The 20185-nt window shown below is 42.4% G+C and overlaps 1 protein-coding gene across 2 annotated transcripts in view; it reads left to right on the forward strand.

The window, feature by feature from the left end:
- Window positions 1-20185, forward strand: part of plxnd1 (plexin D1) — an 89725-nt gene that overhangs the window by 11239 nt on the left and 58301 nt on the right. For both annotated transcript variants that reach the window (XM_077513183.1, XM_077513184.1), the window contains exons 4-7: window positions 1610-1710; window positions 6650-6779; window positions 10120-10297; window positions 12371-12479. In XM_077513183.1, the coding sequence (XP_077369309.1) occupies window positions 1610-1710; window positions 6650-6779; window positions 10120-10297; window positions 12371-12479 (518 nt within the window). The remainder of the gene's footprint in view (window positions 1-1609; window positions 1711-6649; window positions 6780-10119; window positions 10298-12370; window positions 12480-20185) is intronic.

The raw sequence follows: 20185 nt of genomic DNA on the forward strand, positions 1-20185 counted from the left end.
ACCAGAGTTCTGCAGGGTAACAAATTGCTCATCAGCGTACCTTTTTCTGTTCATTTTCATTTATTCACAAAGGGCCAATTGAAAGCAAGAACAGGTTTCCAATCACAAATCGTGAAAATACGTAAACATGTAAATGCAAGGTAAACAGTAATGACAAAACAGCGATTTCAAATAGAAGTAGCCAATCTGCTGGAGCTGTGACAAAAAGATGATTAAATTCGAATGGTGCAATTTTTCCAAACTCGGTCGTAAAATTTGAGGTTTCAAGAGGCAAGTGATCATGTGCTCGTGCGTAGGAACCGAATAATTTCATGAAAAGCACCTTTGTTAGTTTTGCATGGCGATTGTTAAGAAAGGCCCCGTGAAGAAACTCTTTCTCCCAGCCGACATTGTGCTACACTTGACAGGAATGCCTCATAAAAACATCAGCGGTCATCAATCCAATAGCAACATCATCGACGGGAGTGCTTTTCATATAGGGGGGAAAGCATGCACATAAATGAAATGACAACATGTAGCTTGTATGACCTTCTTCCTTCAATGAGTGAAGAAGACTTCAGATTTATTCATGTAAAGATTGCCAGTAAGCGTTTCAGTCTGTTGAAAAGTTTCATGCGTTTGAAAAGAAAAACACGAAACACTTTCCAAAGGACTCACATCAACAGACATTTGATTCTCAAGCAAAAGTTGTGTTTTTGCGTTAGCGTCCAGTGTTGAATAAGACGATTGTCTGGATCGGGATGCAAATACATCCTGTGCTGACATCAATGTGGTTCCAGATCTTTTTGGATCTCAGAATGAAAATGCAACATTTTGTTGCAATTTTCCACAGTCCAGGTTTGCCTTAGATGAAGTCAAGGTGAAGTCCAGCAGGCCACAAGAAAAATATTACCAAATGATGTTGTTGAGAGCAGAATTGATGAATTGCACCATCCTGCCCCAAAATCATCACCACTTACACAAAATAGATCTAATCCAATACAATTAAATATTAATAACAATGTTAACATTTGATTTGACACTTTTAGACAGGTGCTAATTTAACAAAGCATTTTACCCGCTGTCAATGATCTGAGCTTTTTGACTTTTATCAGAAAATTTGTCCCGGCCGTTGTACGAGTGATCATGATGTTGCCGAGGGCGCTGCAGCGATTTGAATTAGCGGCTTTGTGCTTTATGGTACACAGTACACTGTAGAGTAAATTTGACTCTATTTAGAGTGGACCAAAGTTTTAGAGTAGGCTTATATTTACACTTGAAAGAGAGTAAAATAAATAATTGAAAAAAAAAAAAATATATATATATATGCCCCACAAGATTCCAGCTGACATGAGCCACACAGCAGGAGCTGTGTGGCTCAGAGAGTAGATCAGCAGTCTCCCAAGCTGAAGGTCGTGAGTTCGTCCCTCAACCCTTGAGTGACTTATATATATTTTTTTCGATTCTTTATTATACTCTCTTCCAAGTGTAAATATTACTCTAAAACTGAGTCTATTTGATCCCACTCTAAATAGAGTCAACTTTACTCTACAGACTTTACTGTGTAGGCCGCTGAATCGGTCGCTTGAATTGGTTTGAATTTGCGGCTTTGTGCTTTATGCTCGAGCAGATGCTGCGGGTCAAAGTGGCTCAATGTGACCAGTGGACCAGCTGCGGCGACTGTTTGGGAGCGGGTGACGCCCACTGTGGATGGTGCACGTTGGAGAATAGGTAAGCGCACACCCCACCATGGACGCTCTCCCAGTCCTGCTAGTCTTCCCATAATCACAAAACAATTGCCAACCTTGACTGAGCTAAGGAATCTTTTAGGATTAGGAAAATGTCACGGCGCACAAAAGTGGTACAAAACAGTCATAATGATGATCTCGTCTCAGTTTAGCCACAAAATAATTTAGTGTGAAATCTGGGTCCTTCAGTTCAACACTGCGATTCTTCTACTGAATGGCAACAAGTTCATTGCACCTTTTGCCGTCTCCTCAAAGAGCTTTTCATTGTTGGCCTGTGACTGTCACTACACGTCGCGAGCATAGATAGAGACGAAAGAAACGGGATTTGCCGGCCATCGGGACAGTCGTGTGTGTTTGTGCGTGAGCGAGCAAAAGAGAAAGCGAGTCGCTTGCTTGATTAAAGCCAGTCAGATGAGCGAGTGACTTTTGTGCGCTGCCACGAGCATTTCAGGGCCGGGAGGAGCGGAAGCGACGTGCGTGCGTGCTCGTACGCGTGGTCAGCTCGACTGTCATCTCCTCTCCTTGTTTAGCGATCTGTCGTCCCTTTCTCGCTTCACTGCTTTCCTTTCACCCTCGTGATTCTCTCTTTGTCTTCCTTTCTCGCTCTGGCTCTCTCTGGCGCGTTCCTATTTTCCAGTAGCGTCAAGAATTTGGCCGTCTCTCAGTCATCCTCCTCGTCTGTCGCCTCCCCCCTCCACAAAGGCGCGTTGATTGTGCTGATGGCGGTGGGAGGGAGAGCGCACACTGGCTCTTTTGACAAGGAAATGTCAAAGTGTGTGAGCCCGCGCGTGCGTGCGTGTCAGCGCGAGCGCGCGGCCGTCTGGGCGCTGATGTCATCAGTGTAACGTTTGATGTGCTCTCCGCGCACTCGGTCAGGCCGGCCTCCGAGCGGGCTCGCCGGGCTCGGAGGAGCACCGAGCGGCCACTGTCTCGCTGGGCGTCCCTTTGATTTACCGCACGACTCTGACGGCTCCCGCCGCGTCGCTATGCAGCGCCAGCACCAAAACATGTCAGAGAGGCGTTGTTGTCTGCAAAGGGGGAACTCGGCCCTTTATCACACGTTTCGAGCTGGAGCACTTTGCAGAAAGCACTTCACTATCTTTATTGGAATCAAATTGTGCGTCATGCACAGCTATGAACAAATGGTGGTCTTTATCTGAGTGCACGCACGAGCTGATACAGTATGTTCCCCTGCCGTTTCACAGTCTCGGTGGCTTCCCACCTTATCTGACGCGCGCACACACAAGCAGGAGGTGACGAGTTTTCGCTGGTTAAATTCGAGCCGCATATGTTAAGTGTATTTATTTGAAGAGGCTGCTTGGAATGCACGCTTGAGGATTTTTTTTGCTTAGCATGCGTGTCTTGGATGTTGATTGACTTTTTGGACATGCCAGAAGCGGAACGGATCCTCGAACGGATTCCTCATGTTTAAGTCACCTTGCAGCTTGGCCAGTCTGCAACCCGAATCGCGTGTTTGTTGATGTTCTGCATGTTGCTTTCCCAAATCACGTATTTGTTTTTGGCTTTCAAGATGAAAGCTCACATTTGCGGAATGTTTTCTCGAGATCAGATTTGTTCTTTGCTTGACTCGTCAGTGGAAAATTGGGAAAGATGTTTGCCATTGGCCCCCACTTGGAGGCTGACTTTGTCTCTCTTTCTCATTAATCAAGAGGAAATGCGTCTGCCAATGTGCATTCTGTTCCTTAACTCATTTGCTCCCAAAGACGTATTTATACGTTTTTTATGTGTGTGTTTTTTTTTTTTTATGCTAGAGCATACAGAAGGCTTTGATGCAGCCTCTAAACTGAAGAAAACACTTGAAGCAATGGTAGTTATTACAAAAAAAAAGCCAGCAGGTGGCAGCAGAGTATAAGAGATCAAACAGAGCCATGTTGCAAAAAACTCTTTTCCCCACTGTTTTAATCAAAATTGTGATGAAAGTTAGCTATATTCTAATGCCAATTGCTGCAAAACGGAAACAGATAGAAATACTTTTTTTTCCTGATGAAAGAAGAGATGCTAATTTTTCTTTTGGTAGATTCCATGTTTTATAGCAATAGAACACAAATACTCTGTGGGGCTTGCAAAAGCAGTCAAAATCCAGTAAAGGGGTTTGTATCAGTGAAAATGGGTGGGAGTGAATGAGTTAATTGTTGCAGACATGTTATACAGTAAATTCTGGAGAGTTAATTTGACTCTATTTAGATAGGGACCAAATAGACTCAATTTTAGAGTAATATTTACACTTGGAAGAGAATATAATAAAGAATTGGAAAAAATAAAAACAATAAAAGTGACTCAAGGGTGAGGGAGCGACCTCACAACCTTCAGTTTGGGAGACAGCCGATCTACTACCTGAGCCATGCAGCTCCTGCTTTCTGCTAGTATATTGCTCTTTTTTTTTCTTGCCCTTTTGTGGTTCAATCGGGATGTCGGTGGTATTTATCAACTGTGGGCATGTGAAGCCCTTTGCAACTTTGTGTGGGATTAAGGGTTATTGTGTGATTAGGTCTATTTAAATAAACTTGACTTGACTTGACTTGACTCATGTCAGCTACAGCTGATTCCATGATTGCGTGGAATCCTCCAAGAGACCAAAAATGATGTCCTTGGTCTCTTGGAGAAAAGCAAACAGTAGGAGGGGCATAGCTCAGGTGGTAGTGTGGCACTCTCACAACCTGAAGGTCATGAGTTCGAACCTTAACCCTTGAGTGACTTTTATTTAATTTTTGTTTTCAATTTTTCTCTTCCTAGTGTAAAGGGCTAAATCTTAGTTTACTCTAAAACGGAGTATATTTGGTTCCTATCTAGAGTCAAAATCGACTCTTAATGGAGTCAAATTTACACTACAGAATTTACTGTGTAAGATGTCCGCCTCTGACAGCCAAGTCTACTTTTTGGAAAGACGAGTTGAAAGTGTGAAAGAACTTGAAAACTGAGCAAAAGATGTAAACGAGGTCATGCCAACCGGACTGTGATGATGACAGTCGGACACGAGTTGTGTTGTGTTGGCTTGGAGTGTGACTTGCTTTTATGGAAAAAAAACAGCGCTCAGAATTGTTGAGATGATTCATGCGGAGGGGATTTTTTGTGGCTTTTCACATCCACTTAGTTCTATCTTTAGAACAGCGACTGACCTCGCGGCCGTTCTCAGCCCCTCGCTTCCATTGGGACGACGATCCTCACACAAGCGCTAACAGTCACGCACACACACTTGGCAACAACTGTGAAGGAGGGGGTGGGGCGGGGGTCACGGCACTCATTATGTGGCATGTCGGGATGCAGCTCGCCCGTGTGCGGTCGCGTCGTCCTGCACCGTGCAGATGAAGTCAGCCAGCAGCAGCAGAAGTTCATTAGTCAGCCACAAGTCAAAGTGCCTGCCGGGCCTTCGCACTTGATGAGCGCCTCGTCGTCTTCTCAGTCCAGCACATTCATTAATGCTCGCACACACATACACTGTGTACACGTTTGGAGAAGCGGTGAGGGAGCTTTAAGGAGGCCGACGTTCCCCGGATTGTGTACTGGCAGTCTGTGGTGGGAGTGCCCCTGGGATGGGTTACCATGGCGACGCGTGTGACCCGCAGTCAAGGTTGTTGCAGCAAAGTGACAGGTGCGCTGTGAGGAACGCAGGAGCGTGTGATACGTTTATGGTAGTCGGAATTTTGCCAATTGATCACTCTATCTCAATTAGTAACTGCTTACTGCTTAGGCGGCCATGATGGGGGCGGGGGATGGGTGGGGGTCGTGGCGTATTCGGTAATGTGAGCAGTGTTGACAGAGGTACTCTTAATAGGTAACTTAGTTACTTTACTGATTACTTATTTTAAAAAGTAACAGTTACTTTACGGATTGCTTAATATTAAATGTAAAAATGAAATGAAATGCAATTAATTAAATAATAAATTCAATTAAAACTGTGAAAATAAATTAATTTAAAACTATATTAGATTACAAGTTACTTTATAGTTATGTTCAACAGACACCGACAACAATGCTTTAATCAAAAATGGCAGCTGATTTACCAAAAAAGTAATGTTTCTAGATCACAAATCTTCATTTGTAATTAAGTTATTTTCTTTTTCTTTTTATTATATATTTTGATTTCCAAATAGTTTGAAAGATTTCACTGTACAAATGAAGATCCAAAGTTCCCTAAATCAGACAATGATGGTACAGTACTCTGTTTTATGTCTTTTTGTTTTCTTTCAACCAAAAATGCTTTGTAAGATATTATAGGAAAACAGCAAATATTCAAGAAAAACAAGTACCGATATTGCTGATTTTCATCGTTTACGCTTCTTTCTATGACTGTAAATCACACGTTTTTATGTATCGATCCCCTTTTTAGTATAGTTTATTTATTATATATTGTTGCCATATTCAGGTGTTTTTAGTCCTCTGTGAGTGTTAATATTATATTAATGTTCAATAAAGTGTTAAAAAATGCTTTGTGCTGGTTAGGAGGTACTTAAAAATATTTCACAGCATCACTGAAAAAAGGTTGAGAACCCAATAGCCTTAATATTTTCATTTTCAACTGTCACAAACTCACAATAGGGGACGGTATGTCCAGCTTGAATCTTCCCATCATGATGAAATTTTTTGTGACTTGAATGTTTCATAATGTACGATTGGTTGTTGGGTGCCTGTTGGTCAGTAAAAGTGTTGGTTTTACCTCCTTTCTTTTGTTGTTTGTTAACCAAGAGTTTTGTTGCATGTGCAAACTATGCATGTAACAGACTGGGTGGCTGGATTGCTATTTTGATCAATGACTCTTGTTATCAATTTGCCAACTTTTGTTTTGTTACAAAGTCACACATTTGATCCTTGAATACAAACTATATGAGATATAGCAGCACCACGTTGGATTACAAACGTGAGCGTGACTTTTGGATGAATGTCTGGCTCTCGCCGTTTGCCAGGTGCAGCATCCAGAAGGAGTGTGCCCAGGGACGGCTGGCACGCGCGTGGATCGCCATAGGTGACGGCCCCCAGCAGTGTCCTTCCATGACCTTGACGCCGCCGGAAATTAGCATCGCTGCAGACATCAAGGTAGGCACACGTTGGCTCCCACGCGCTTCTCCTGATCAACTCACAAATAGATGTCGACTGCATGTGTATGTGTGAGCATTGTTACGCATCAAGTTGGGATGATTATCATGGGAAGAGCTATTTAAAACTCCGCAAGCTGACACCTCGTGCTGTGTATTAATAATCACAAAAGTTCAGGTCACTTCATATCAGACAGCGCTCGGTTTATTTGCTTTCTTTTATGGGCTGTGTGCTATCTGCATAATCAAATGGAAAGTCAGCATTTCTGACAAGTGAGAATTGTAATATTTTCTAATCCATCACATTGACATTGCTCAGCAATTGGGCAATTAGTGGCTGAGATGTGGCTTTTATTAAGGCGTGAAAATATTTGGCCGAGGGAATAATTGCTTCCAAATCCTTCCAGCAGCGTTCAATGTCAGACGGTCGCCTGTCAGCGCAGGCTGAGCGCTCAGTCGTGCGCTATTGTTGGAACATGACTTTAACATTTGAACTTTATTGCACCGCAGGATCCCATTTGCCACAATTGTGCGCTGTCTGACAGCAAGCCTTCTAAACAAATTATCATGGGTGAAAGTGATGACACTTATGTGAATAATCAGACGAATGACGGCTAAATTCCATTTAGTTGCTGTGGTCTCGACTTGGGCATTGGCACACTTGTGAACAGCAACACCTGTGCTTTGCTTTACATAACAAGTCACACAGGGGCCGATAGTACCCGGCGACACGCACACACAGACCATTTGGTCATGCTAACACTTGTACAACATAACAATCGAGGCTTCCATCTGAAACCTCAGAGTTCAAACTACAGTGTGGCAGATGAACTGACATTTTCAATCCTTCCGTTTTGTTCAAAACACCTGATGTACAGTACTAAGGGCAGCCAGGCGTGGCCACCCGGTTAAGATCGTCACCTGTTGCCGTTGGGGGACCCCAATTCTTAAAGGGATACTTTACTTATTTAGCCATTTTTGGCAGTCAAACGTCGCGACCCTTATGAGGTATAAGCGGTCAAGAAAATGGATGGATGGATAAATTTGATATTTTCATTAGGCTCAGATAACCAATGACAGCTCAGCTTGTGAATGTCACATGACCAAACCCAGAACTGTGATTGGTTACCTGAGCCCTTGTGATGTCATTTTCAGTCGACAGCAAGTTGCAAAATGTGTTTTGAAAGGTACCAATTGTACTTCAAAAATAATGAAAGTATCAAATTAATTACAGACAAAACATTTTATTGCGATAATGGGCTAAATAAGTGAAGTATCTCTTTAAGCAGTCGCCTGCTCCAATAGGGCCACTAACTGCGTGTGTGTATGTGTGTTCGCTGTGATGGCTCAAACGCAGAGTCACATTTCGTGGATGCGCATGGAAAAAAATAAATGTTGATTCTTCTTCTTCTTTTTAAGCTTTGCGCATACAAAAACAGGTGCAACCGTGATTGCTCACGCAAACAGATGTGGAAGCTAGGGCCGTGTCCTAAATTGCCGCACATTTAATTTTAGCGTGCACATTCTGAGAAGCATAGATGCAAATGGATTTCACTTAGTTTTAGCATTCACAGTGTAATTGATCAAATTCGACACAAATTGCAATTTCAAGTCTTTTTATTTATTTTTTTTGGATACGTCTTCATTATATTAGAATGTCAACGGGCCAAAGATGGACGACGATGACCAAAGTTCAAATACAGTACAGTCACTTCACGTCCTTAAAAGTGTATGCAATATTATTGTAAGACAACATAATTCAACTTTGAATACTAACACCGCACTTAAATGTGTGATTGAAATATTTTATTTACATTTTTAAAACATGTTAAATACAAATGCTACTTAAATATTTGAAAACAAAGTGTATAGTACATGAATTTTAAATACAAGCAAAATGTATTTAAGAAATTAATTTTGGATAAAAAAAAAAAAATAAGTTGGACATTTATTGCAGTGATTCTTTCATGTGTCACTAGAGGGAGCCTGCGTAGCACAAGCGGTACTTGTACCACACTTTGAGAATCACTAGTCCAACCGGGCAAAGACAAACGTGTAATTTCTAATTTTGCGTTTGTAAATAGCACATTAAAAGGTGCAAACGAGAGACGGCGGAGAGAACATTTCCGTGTAAACATTTTTGCGCTTGTGAATGATTGAAGGTCTGACTCTTGGCCTGTCACACGGGGGAGTCATGCTGTACCACCTATGAGCGTTCAAGTCTGCATTTCCTTGCGTCTGGGTCATTTCAGCGCACTGTGACAGCTGCCCTGCTGTTGGCCTCTCCCAGAGCAGATTTTGTGGTTACTCTGTCCAAAGTTTGAATTAGCATGACACATAAGCCCAAGTCGCACAAACTCGCGAGCAGATTAAACAAGCAAACAAATGTGACTTTTTATCGTTTTCTGGCTTCCCTGAAATTATCGCAACAATTGATTTCTTTTGTATAACACAGTAATCTGTTTGTTTGTCTTCCACTCACACTTCCAATCTCTTCACTTGCATATTTTCCCACGTAACGATTTTGCAATAAATTGATGTGCATAATGACTCGACACGAGATGCAAGACAAATCTGGAGTGAAAATAAATCTGAATGAGGCAAGCTGATTTAGTTTGAGGTTTTCTCGGCTAAATCCATTATGATACGCTTCAGCCAAATGTCGTTGGCGTTGTGAGCTGAGAAAAGTGGAAATGGTGACAAGCAGGCAGCAGCCATGATGGCGACGACGTGTGCGTCCTGATTTCACGGGAATTACCTGCCGCATAATCACAATGTGGCAATTAGCGGGCTGAGCATTTGCACTAGAGGAATCCGTTTCCAGCCCATAATTAGACGAGGCTGAGAGATGACGCGTCATTAATTGCTTCATTAGCCGCAGATTAGTCGGTTATGTGGGTCAGTCGGGCCGGGCGCTGTCCGCCACACGCGAACCCCACCGGAGCCGCAGGAAGTCCAGCTCAAGGTTGTCTCCCCAAACAGGAAGCGGCAGGCAGGAAGTCGGGCCCTTTGCCAGGAAATGATCAATGCCACAGAACAATTGAGGCGCTCTAAACTAAAGACACGTTAGCACATGTTTGTGAGCGCTTCTATTTTGTCCAGATTTCGTCTCGCACTTCCTCTCAGCCACCTGCCTTTTTTTCCCCCCACATTGAAATCACTTTACTAAAATGGAGTCACATCAGAGAGCTGTTCTGTTTCTCATGACATGTTCATCATACCAAAAAATTTCATCTTGCCATCTGTGTCATCATTCTTAACACATTTCTGATAAAGTGCCGCACCAGCGTTCAGGTCGGGTGCACTCATGCCAAGCCGTGTCATGTGTGTTTGCGCCACAGGACGTGGGCATCCTCATCAACGGCATGGTTCCCGATCTGGTGGGATTCCGGGTGGAGTGCCAATACGGGCCGAGCTTGTGGACGGCCGCCACCTTGCACCTGGGTCACGGCCCCGCTCAGATCCAGACGTGTCCCCTCCTCGCTCGGGAAAACTACCGGCCCATCCTCCCGGACACAGGTGAGACGCGTAGACGCAGCCGTTACACCATCAACAACCTCCAGAATTGTTGGAATATCATGACGTGTAATTTTCTTTTTTGTATTATTTTTACACCACTGGGGCAGGGGTCCGCAGCATGTGGCTCAGGAGCTGCATGTGACTCTTTACTCCCATTCCGGTGGCTCCCTCCAGATCTCTTTAAAAAAAAAAAAAAAAAAAAAAAAGTAGAAACATTTTTTCTTATATATTTTAAAGATAAAGTAATTCTTTAAATGAATTAGAGTAAATATAAAACATACATACATACATTTTCTGAACCGCTTGCTCCTCACAAGGGTCGCGGGGGGTGCTGGAGCCTATCCCAGCTTGCTATGGGCAGTAGGTGGGGTACACCCTGAACTGGTTGCCAGCCAATCGCAGGGCACACAGAGAAGAACAACTACTCACACTCACAAGCACACCTTGGGACAATTTAGAGCGCCTAATCAACATGCCATCCATCCATCCATCCATCCATCCATCCATCCATCCATCCATCCATCCATCCATTTTCTCGACCGCTTATTCCTCACAAGGGTCGCGGTGGATGCTGGCGCCTATCTCAGCTGGCTCTGGGCAGTAGGCGGGATACATCCTGGACTGGTTGCCAGCCAATCGTAGGTCACACAGAAACGAACAACCATCCACACTCACACGCACACCTAGGGACAATTCGGAGCGCCCAATTAACCTGCCATGCATGTCTTTGGAATGTGGGAGGAGACCGGAGTGCCCGGAGAAGACCCACGCAGGCACGGGGAGAACATGCAAACTTCACCCAGGAAGGTCGGAGCCTGGACTCGAAACGGAGTCCTCAGAACTGGGAGGCGGAAGTGCTAACCAGTGACGCCCGTAAATAAAACATGAATAATTAAATATTGAAAATGTTAGAGTCCAAATTTTTAAGTCAGAAAAAGAAATGAAATGTAGATGAAAAAGTTTTAAAAAACACCTAAAAACATCCAAAAAGGAGGAGGCAGAAAATTAGCATAAAATATCCATTAAATTGTCAAAAATGTAAGATAATTTAATTTAAAAAAAAAAAAGGGTAGAAAAGAAAACGCTCAAAAAGTAACTCTAGAAAATGTCCAAAGACAAAAGAAGAAATCACGAAAATTAACATAAAATGTCCCCAAAATTGAAAAATATGTTCGAAAATTGATGGCATGCAAGACAAACGAAGAAGAGAAGCAGAAAATGACCATATGTCCATAAAATTACCAAAAATGTCAGAAATTTGACAGGAAGGCATAAAAGTCTAGAAATGTATGAATAATTACAAAAAAAAGAAGCTGCTCTCATATTTTGTGTTATGGTGCAGCTTGAATTAGCTCTTGCAGCCTCAGTACATTTGACTAACACGAACATAAGGTTTTCCTTTATCACAGTGTTCAAATGATTTGCGGCTCCACGCAGATTTTGGTTATTTATTTGGCCTAAAATGGCTCTTTTTGTGTGATTTCTTTCTTTGTCGGCCAACTTAAAACTGACTAAAATGACTACAGCCAAATTCCTTTAACACAGATAGAGAATACAGCAAATAAACATGATATATATCATATTCACATACATTTTACTATCAAGTAGGAAGAGGGAAGCCTTGCACTTTTTGAAGGTGTTCTTGCCTCAACAGAAACTAAAATCATCCGTGGAAAGGCCCATCTTCAAAATTACTTTGAATTTTCTTCGGTTTTCATGAAGGCTTTTGACATTTGAAATCAGGGGTAGGACACCTGGTCATGGAGAGCCATTGTCCTATCCGGCCTGTTTGAGATGTCTCCCTCCGCCAACACATCTGACTCAGCTCATCAGCAAGCCTGATGTAACGATCCTGTTCATCCAGTCAGGTGAAGAAAACAGGCAGGATATTGGCTGTCCCCTACCTTCTTTTCGATGAAACTTTTACTTTAGGGATCTCTCAACCCCTTCGAATTTCCCTGTGATTGCAATGTATGATTATTATAAAAAATGTTTTTAAATATATTGCTCAGTACAGCATCTGTCGCATGTGGGAGGTTGCTGGAGAATATTTAGTTTGTTTCCTTTTGGCAGATCATCTGCCGGTGTCGGTGGCAATCAAAGTCAACGGCACATCTGTGGTGTCCGGAAGCTTCATCATCTACGATTGTGGGCGGACTGGAGCGATAAACCCCAAAACCTCGTGAGTCACACCTCTTTTGTCATCTCATACTATACATCATATCCACAGTACAGCACGCGTACATACGTACTTTGTACGTGGCTAGCGTTGTTTGTCAAAGGGAAATATTGATGGCATGTCCAAATATGGAATCACTTCCTGTAAGCCATCTTTTTGTCCGCTGCCAGTCCGATGAGACTTGGACTGAAACGCTTTTTCTATTTTTCATGTTGCTCCTTCAACTTCTCAAGTCAGATTCAAATTGTGTTTCTGCGAAAAGAGATACTTCACTCATTGAGCCATTTTCAGCTGTAAAGAGTTAATATTTTTCCAGAATAAATTTGATAACCTCATTATTCTTCTTGTATAATTAATAACTTTAAAAAGGCATTTTGGGCGGCACGGTAGTCGAGTGGTTAGCACAGGGGTGTCAAACATACGGCCCGCGGGCCGGATCAGGCCCGCAAATGGGTTTAATCCGGCCCGAGAGATAATTTTGCAAAGTAAAAAAAATAAAAATAAATAAAAATTTGTAATGTCCGACTAATTAATCAGCCAGCCACAATCAAAACATACAACTTTGTAATTTCACAAGCAGTCCTCAGATGACCAATGCAACTTGTCCAGGGAATCGTCGTCCGGGATGTCATTATTTTACACACAACTTTAACTACAGTTTGTTTAATTATTATTATTATTTTTTTTGTAATCATACACCAACATAAATGTGTTAAATACGACACAAATTCAATTACTGGTAACACAAATAGATATGACAAGGATAAACGTCCTTATAACATCATTAACTGCGCCATGCAGTGCATTCTGGGAACAATATATATGCAAAACAGGTCGATTTCACACGTCCAGAATGTATACCGGCAAAGTGTTGCTGTGTTCTATTTGCATTTGTGTTATTTTTCGGAACAATATGATTACAATTGAGCTCCGTAATTTAGGTCTGGTCCACGAAAATCTGCGTATAAATTACAGCAATTGTTTTTAAGTTATATACCGTTATTTTTCCGATGCGGCCCACTTGATAATATATTTTCCTCCATGCGGCCCCTAAGCTAACGTGAGTTTGACACCCCTGGGTTAGCACGTCCGCTTCCCAGTTCTGAGGTCTCCGGTTCGAGTCCAGGCTCGGACCTTCCTGGGTGGAGTTTGCATGTTCTCCCCGTGCCCGCGTGGGTCTTCTCCGGGTACTCCGGTCTCCTCCCACATTCCAAAGACATGCATGGCAGGTTAATTGGGCGCTCCGAATTGTCCCTAGGTGTGCGTGTGAGTGTGGATGGTTGTTCGTCTCTGTGTGCCTTGCGATTGGCTGGCAACCAGTCCAGGGTGTCCCCCGCCTACTGCCCAGAGCCAGCTGAGATAGGCGCCAGCAGCCCCTGCGACCCTTGTGAGGAATAAGCGGTCAAGAAAATGGATGGATGGATGGATGGAAAAAGGCATTTTTCCACTTGCTGTCGACTGAAGATTACATCACCTATGCTGAGGAAATGGGTAATGACCAATCATGGCTCACCTGTTTTCTGGGTTTGATCCGCAGTTTGGTCGACTCGTCATGTGGTCGACTTATGTTATCTTCATTTGACAGAAAGTGGAAAAAGAATGTATTTTAAGGTTTTAATTGTACATGAAAAATAATGAAGTTACCAAATTAATTCTGGACAAAATATGAACTTTTTGCTGCTGAAAATGGCTCAATGAGTCAAGCATCCCTTTAACTACGCATCCTTTGAATGAAGCAGTGAGTTGACATGACAGATAAAAGGGCATTTGAGCTCCTCCGTCAATTTTTTGGTTAATAATGTCTCAAAAAAAGTGTCCAGTCCATGACTGTCAGTATCTAGATATGAGCTGCAAGCAACCGCTTTTAGATGGAGATACGGCGCCAAGATGCGTTCATTGGCCAGCTTTAGCTTGTAGCCCGGTCCAAATATTGGGACCATTACGAGCCTGCATGGGGGAGAGTCGATCCACATGTGTGAAAATTGCAGATTATGCGACTGCACTGGACGCCGCAGCAAATACACGGGATGTACAAGCAGCTTAGTCTCGCTCCACAGCAATTGGGTTGTTTGTTATGTCCCTCCCGCTTTGAAAGCTTTCCTATGTGATTTATCCCACAATCACTTTCTCGCCTCGCATGTTGCACTTAACTTTACATTTCAATATGATCCATCCGGAAAGGCTACTTGGTTTTGCAATCTAGAAGCTCCTAAATGGCTCTGGAATTGCAATAACGTGAGATTATCATCATTTCCTAATGAAGTTGCAGCCGCACACGAACGTGATCCCGACTGGCCGGCTCCTCTCTTATGTGCTGCCTTTGCCTTAAAGTAGGGCTTGGTCTAAAATGTCATATGTCGATATCGAATTGATATTCCTTTTCATAGCCCAATATTGATTCTTAAAACCATGAATAGATACTTTTAATACAGCTTTCCCCCCCTGTAAATTAATGTGCCAAAAAAAAAAAGACTTGAACATAAAAACATAAAATATGGATGTACAATTATGTACTATGGCTGTATCTCTTATAATAAAGGTAAATTTGTTTTTATTTATTTATTAACCACTGGAACCTTAGTATAAAATCTGCCACAGGAATGTAAATGTGTGATTTGCCAAATGAGTGTTTTTGCCATTTTATTTACATAGCGCAGTGGTTGTAATTGATGTAAATTATTATGGTTTTGATCGGGTCATGTTCAATAAAACATACATGATACATAATTAAAGTGATACTTGACTCATTGAGCCATTTTCAGCAGTAAAAAGTTTAAATTTCGTCAATAATTAATGTGGTAACTTCATTATTTTTCATGTACAATTAATACCTTTAAAAAGTAATTTTTCTATTTGCTGTCGACTGCCGATGACATCACCTGTGCTGAGGAAGTAGGTACCGACCAATCATGGCTCAGTTTAGTGACCAAACCCAGAAAACAGGTGAGCCATGGTTGGCCGTTACTTCCTTCCTCAGCACAGGTGATGTCATCATCAGTCGAGAGCAAGTAGAAAAATTACTTTTTAAAGGTATTAATTGTACATGGAAAAATAATGAAGTTATCAAATTCATTCTGGGCAAAATATTAACTTTCCACTGCTGAAAATTGTTCAACAAGTCAAGTATCTCTTTAACTGAATCAAAAATCAATGTGAACTGTGAATCGAATCAAATCGGGCCCTTCTGAATCGAATCAAATTGATTTTGGAAGTCTGAATCGGTACCCAGCCGTGCCTTAAAAGCTTCTTTACTTTTCCCCCACTGCAACGCCACTTTTCCTATTTGGGCCCCGGCAGATAAATAATACTGTCACGTACCCTTGCGGGGCTTCTGTTCTCTTCAGCTGGCTGAAGGTTTCCCGGCGCAGGATCAAACGTGCGATTAATATGCTGTAACACTAAGCCAAAGGAAATTGGATATGTATGTCTGGCCGTTGAGGCTGATGTTTGTTTTTGTCACAAAGAGGCTTTTCTCCTATCTGGAGGCCATCCAGTTGGCTTCCGCCCGCATGTGGGACCATGTCGAGGATCCGCGTTTATCTGATGGGCGCGTTTGAGGCTCGCTGGGCCGCCGCCGCCGCCGCCCTCGCGCACGCCTTTGACTGCGGCTGTCAGATGGCGAGCGAGCGCTTTTATTTTTACTCGGTGAAGGCGGCGTGAAGGTGCGAAGGCGGCGGTCGCAGGTGGATGCGCGCGAGCCTCTCCCCAATTTGCGTGTGTGTGAAATGAGACGGCGGTTTGCAGCGAAGGTGATAATGAGCCGAGCGGCGCTCTCGCAGGATGAGCGGCGACTTGCAAAGCGCCGAGCTGCTTGCTTCGATCACATTTTAATCACTTCAAGCTGTTTTTTTTTTTTTTAAATAATCCCTAAAGAAATTCTTGTGACCCACTTCTCGCCAATCTGCGCTCACTTTGTGTAGTCATCACTTCATCGTTAATGTCCTTGATTTGGATTCCAGATCTGTGCAAATAATGTTCATGCAAATCTGCCGCACGGGAAGTTGCACTCTTTGTACAATGCAAATCTTGCTTTTCTGATTTCATTCTATCGGCAACAATCATCTGCTAATCATTGAGACTTTCCTCATTTACTTCTTGCATCTTGTATCACATTTCAATTCCACTACCGGTCACAAACGAAACAACCACAAAGACGCTGAAACTGACAAGAAATGTTAACTAGCCAATGAAGTGCTCCTATATTTTGCTTTATGTACACCAAGGTTATTTTAGTTAACTAAAACTAATGAAACAAAAATTCAAAAAACAATTTTGTCAAAGAAATAAAAAAGAAAATGCTTTTTAAAAAACGAAAACTAAACTAAAAAATTACATTTTATGTTTAAAAAACTAACTAAAAGTTACGGAGCCCCTAAGGTGACATGGTAGAAAAAAACAAAAAACAAAAAAAACAAAACAAAAAAAAAACAAAAAAACTTTCCATTCCCTCGCAAAACAACTTTGCGTTCCCTCGCAATCTTTGCGAGGGAACGCAAAGTTTTGTCGCTCCCATGGTATTTTTTTTTTAATATTGCACAAGTAATTACACATTTTTTAAAGCTAAAACTAATACTGAAACTAAACTGAAACTACACATTTATTAAATAACTAAAACTAATAAAAACTAACAGAACCAACACGAAAACTAATTAAAACTAACTAAATTTAAAAAACAAAACTCAAAAGGAAATAAAAAGTAACTAAAAGGAAAAATTCCAAAACTATGATACCCCTGATGGGCTTCAAAGCGTTTTCCGAAAGCTCACGCTCACCCCACACACGCCTTCAAAAACAAAAGCAACTTATCAGCCATCTTAACCACAAACTTTCGACACTCCGCAAAGTCTCCGGGAGCAACTGGACCTGCGTTATCTCGCTCTTATCTGGACAACTTTTCGTTTCAAAGAAAGCATGTTGTGTGTTTTCTACAATCGCTAGTTAATGTTTACATCATGGTTGCGATGCTTTTGTTAAAGTCATTCGCGTTTTTGACCATAAACAGTGGACAGATGTTGTCGTAAAAAGACATTAACGGGAAATGTTTCAACCTCGGGGCCTGTACTTCAGTCATGAAATAGCAGGTGTGTGCGTGTGTCCTCTCGGAGTCCTCTCCCGTATCTTCAAAGTGGACTTAATGGTAACCAGAGCACAACATTCCACCAACCGCCCCGACAAGGACAATCACCCAACCTGCCCTCCCACTCTCTTTATATCTCTCAGTCACTCTCTCTCGCTTCCCTTAAGCAAACATTCCCTGTTTTGCTTGCGCGTCTGCGTCTCGGGTTTTGGCACCTCTTTATTGTTTCCCAGTTTCTGGTGCGGTGGCGTCTGCGCTCTCCTCGTCTCGGCTGCTCTTTGTCCCCGCGAAAGCGATCTTTTCTGCCAAACATGCTTGCCTCTGACAGAGACGTGATTGAGGATGTGTGTTTAACCGCTGTGTCCACTGAGAGGGCCTAAAGAGTGCAGGCCTGCTTGTGTATTTAGTGTGTGCCGTGTATGCGCGGCAGCGGGATGGGAGGGCTGTATTATAAGGGGTTTAACTTTTAGTGTTGGGCCAAAAGTGAGCTCCCAAGGAAATCTTCTTGTTGATGATGATGTGTATTGTGTACTGTACACTTTCTAGACAAATATATCCAGACCTTTAAACTTGTGTTCAATTATGTGCGTCCAACTTTGTGTTTGATGTGAAATAACCTTGTTGGTCAGGGCTCACTAAACACGTGTGGGATCAGCACTGAGATTGTGACCTCGCAAATGTTCTTCTGGATGAAAAAAACTTGGACATCCTGTCCAAAGTCTTCCCAAAAGACTGAAAGCTTGTTTAGCTGCAACTGAGCAGTGGGGAGCAACTCCATATTTTCACTTCCTGGAGGTGCGGTCATCACATAGTCATAACTTTTGTCTATCTCGTGTAGGGATGGGCAACTGTCAGCCCGCAAACACACTCTGAGTGGTCCCTGGATTAATTAAAAAAGAAAAAAAAAATAGATATATTTTTCCACACCCCAAAAAAATCTTCAAAGACTGCTGTTAAAATTCTTAAAAAAAAATAAAGAAAATAAAGAAAAAAAATCCGCAAATATGCAAATTTGAGGGTGTCAAACCACCACTATTCATCAACTGTAATTTTAAGTTGTAATTTCACCATTCATCAATAGATGGTAGACGTGGCTTAGTTGCACTTACAGCGGGTCTAACCCTGCCTTCACGTGCTATGGGAAAGATGGACGTTACCACTCGGAAACTCCTAATTATGACCGAGTTCTGCTCATGTGATTTTGCTGTTATAGCAAAATTGTGTGCTACATAATTGTGTATATTCTAAAACAGCTTGCTGTGCTAGATAGAGGACGTTACCACTTTCTACGCTCTCCGCCATGTTGAAACTTGAAAAGTTCTCTCAACTCGGAGACACCGGTATCAAAGTAAATTCCCAGTTTTCCAGTAAAAAAAAATACGACATGAAGGGGCATTCACGTGCAATTTTCTCCTCGACATGTGGTATTAGAGTATGCCATTTTCTGCAGATTTGGAACGATATGAAAAACAAAACAAAAAACGTATCTCAGTAATATCAGAATTTAGTTAATTTTTGTGAAAAAGAATGCACAAAAAGAGTTGCACTTGCACTTCATGTTGGTTTGAGGTTCAGCAGTTTTGTGCCGTCCATGAATGGATCAAACCCTTTGTTGTTGGCTTTGGATAGTGGATTGGTTCTACATGCATTGAAAAATGAATTATGAAACGTGAAATATTTTAAGAGCACATATTTTGCATATATGCACCTCTTTTGTCCATATCGAAAATTCATTCAGTTAGGACGCTTGTGGTCCTATGTGGCCCCCCAGTAGCACTGGTGAACAAATTATATCCCTGTTCAGTTTTTATGTTGCCCACTCCTGATCTATTGTGTGTGCATGTGTCACCGTACGTGTTATAGTTAGACACAAAGGTGAAAACAGAAAAGCTGCAGCTGATAAGAGCCTTACGGAGGCTGCCTGCTTCTAATCAATCACACACACAACACACACGCGCACCCCCGCATACACGCATACACACACACACACACACACACTGACATCTTTCGATTCCATGTTGTCAGTCCACCCCTAACACACTTCATTCCTTCCAATTTGAAAGCTTGCGAGAGTGTTGCTATTACCGGAGGCGCTATCATTCCTGCTGTGGGACATCTGTCTCCTCCTGGAGGCAAAACACACACATCGTTCCCCGAAACACACACACGCGCGCACGTGCACACCACTACGCAGATCGAGACGCACACTTGTCAAAAACCCAATCAAACACCAAGCAACAGCTTTCTTACATTTGAGGTGATGACAGAAAAACATCGCAAATCCGGAAACAGTCAAGCATATTTTCAGTGCTTTCTCCACTCCAATACAAGGCGTGTCTAATCATCTCCATGTGTGTCATCCACTGGGAATAACAAGTGTCTCTTCCCAAATGGATGCCTCCCACTTCCCCCCAGGTGGAAAGGCAAGCTGCCTTCCCTACTGAGATCTTGGGCCCTGTCCACACATGAAGATAATGAGGCTGCCTTTGTCCTGATTTTGCGCCTTCCAGACGAAGGACGACAAACGCCAGACTGTCTCGTGTCTTGTAAGGCCCGGTCACACACAAAAGATAATTGGGCTGTTTTTGTCCTGATTTCGCCCCTTCCTATCTACAGAGGTCAGATGCCTGAC

The sequence above is a fragment of the Festucalex cinctus genome, chromosome 2 (genome assembly GCF_051991245.1).
Source record: "Festucalex cinctus isolate MCC-2025b chromosome 2, RoL_Fcin_1.0, whole genome shotgun sequence".
NCBI lineage: Eukaryota > Metazoa > Chordata > Actinopteri > Syngnathiformes > Syngnathidae > Festucalex > Festucalex cinctus.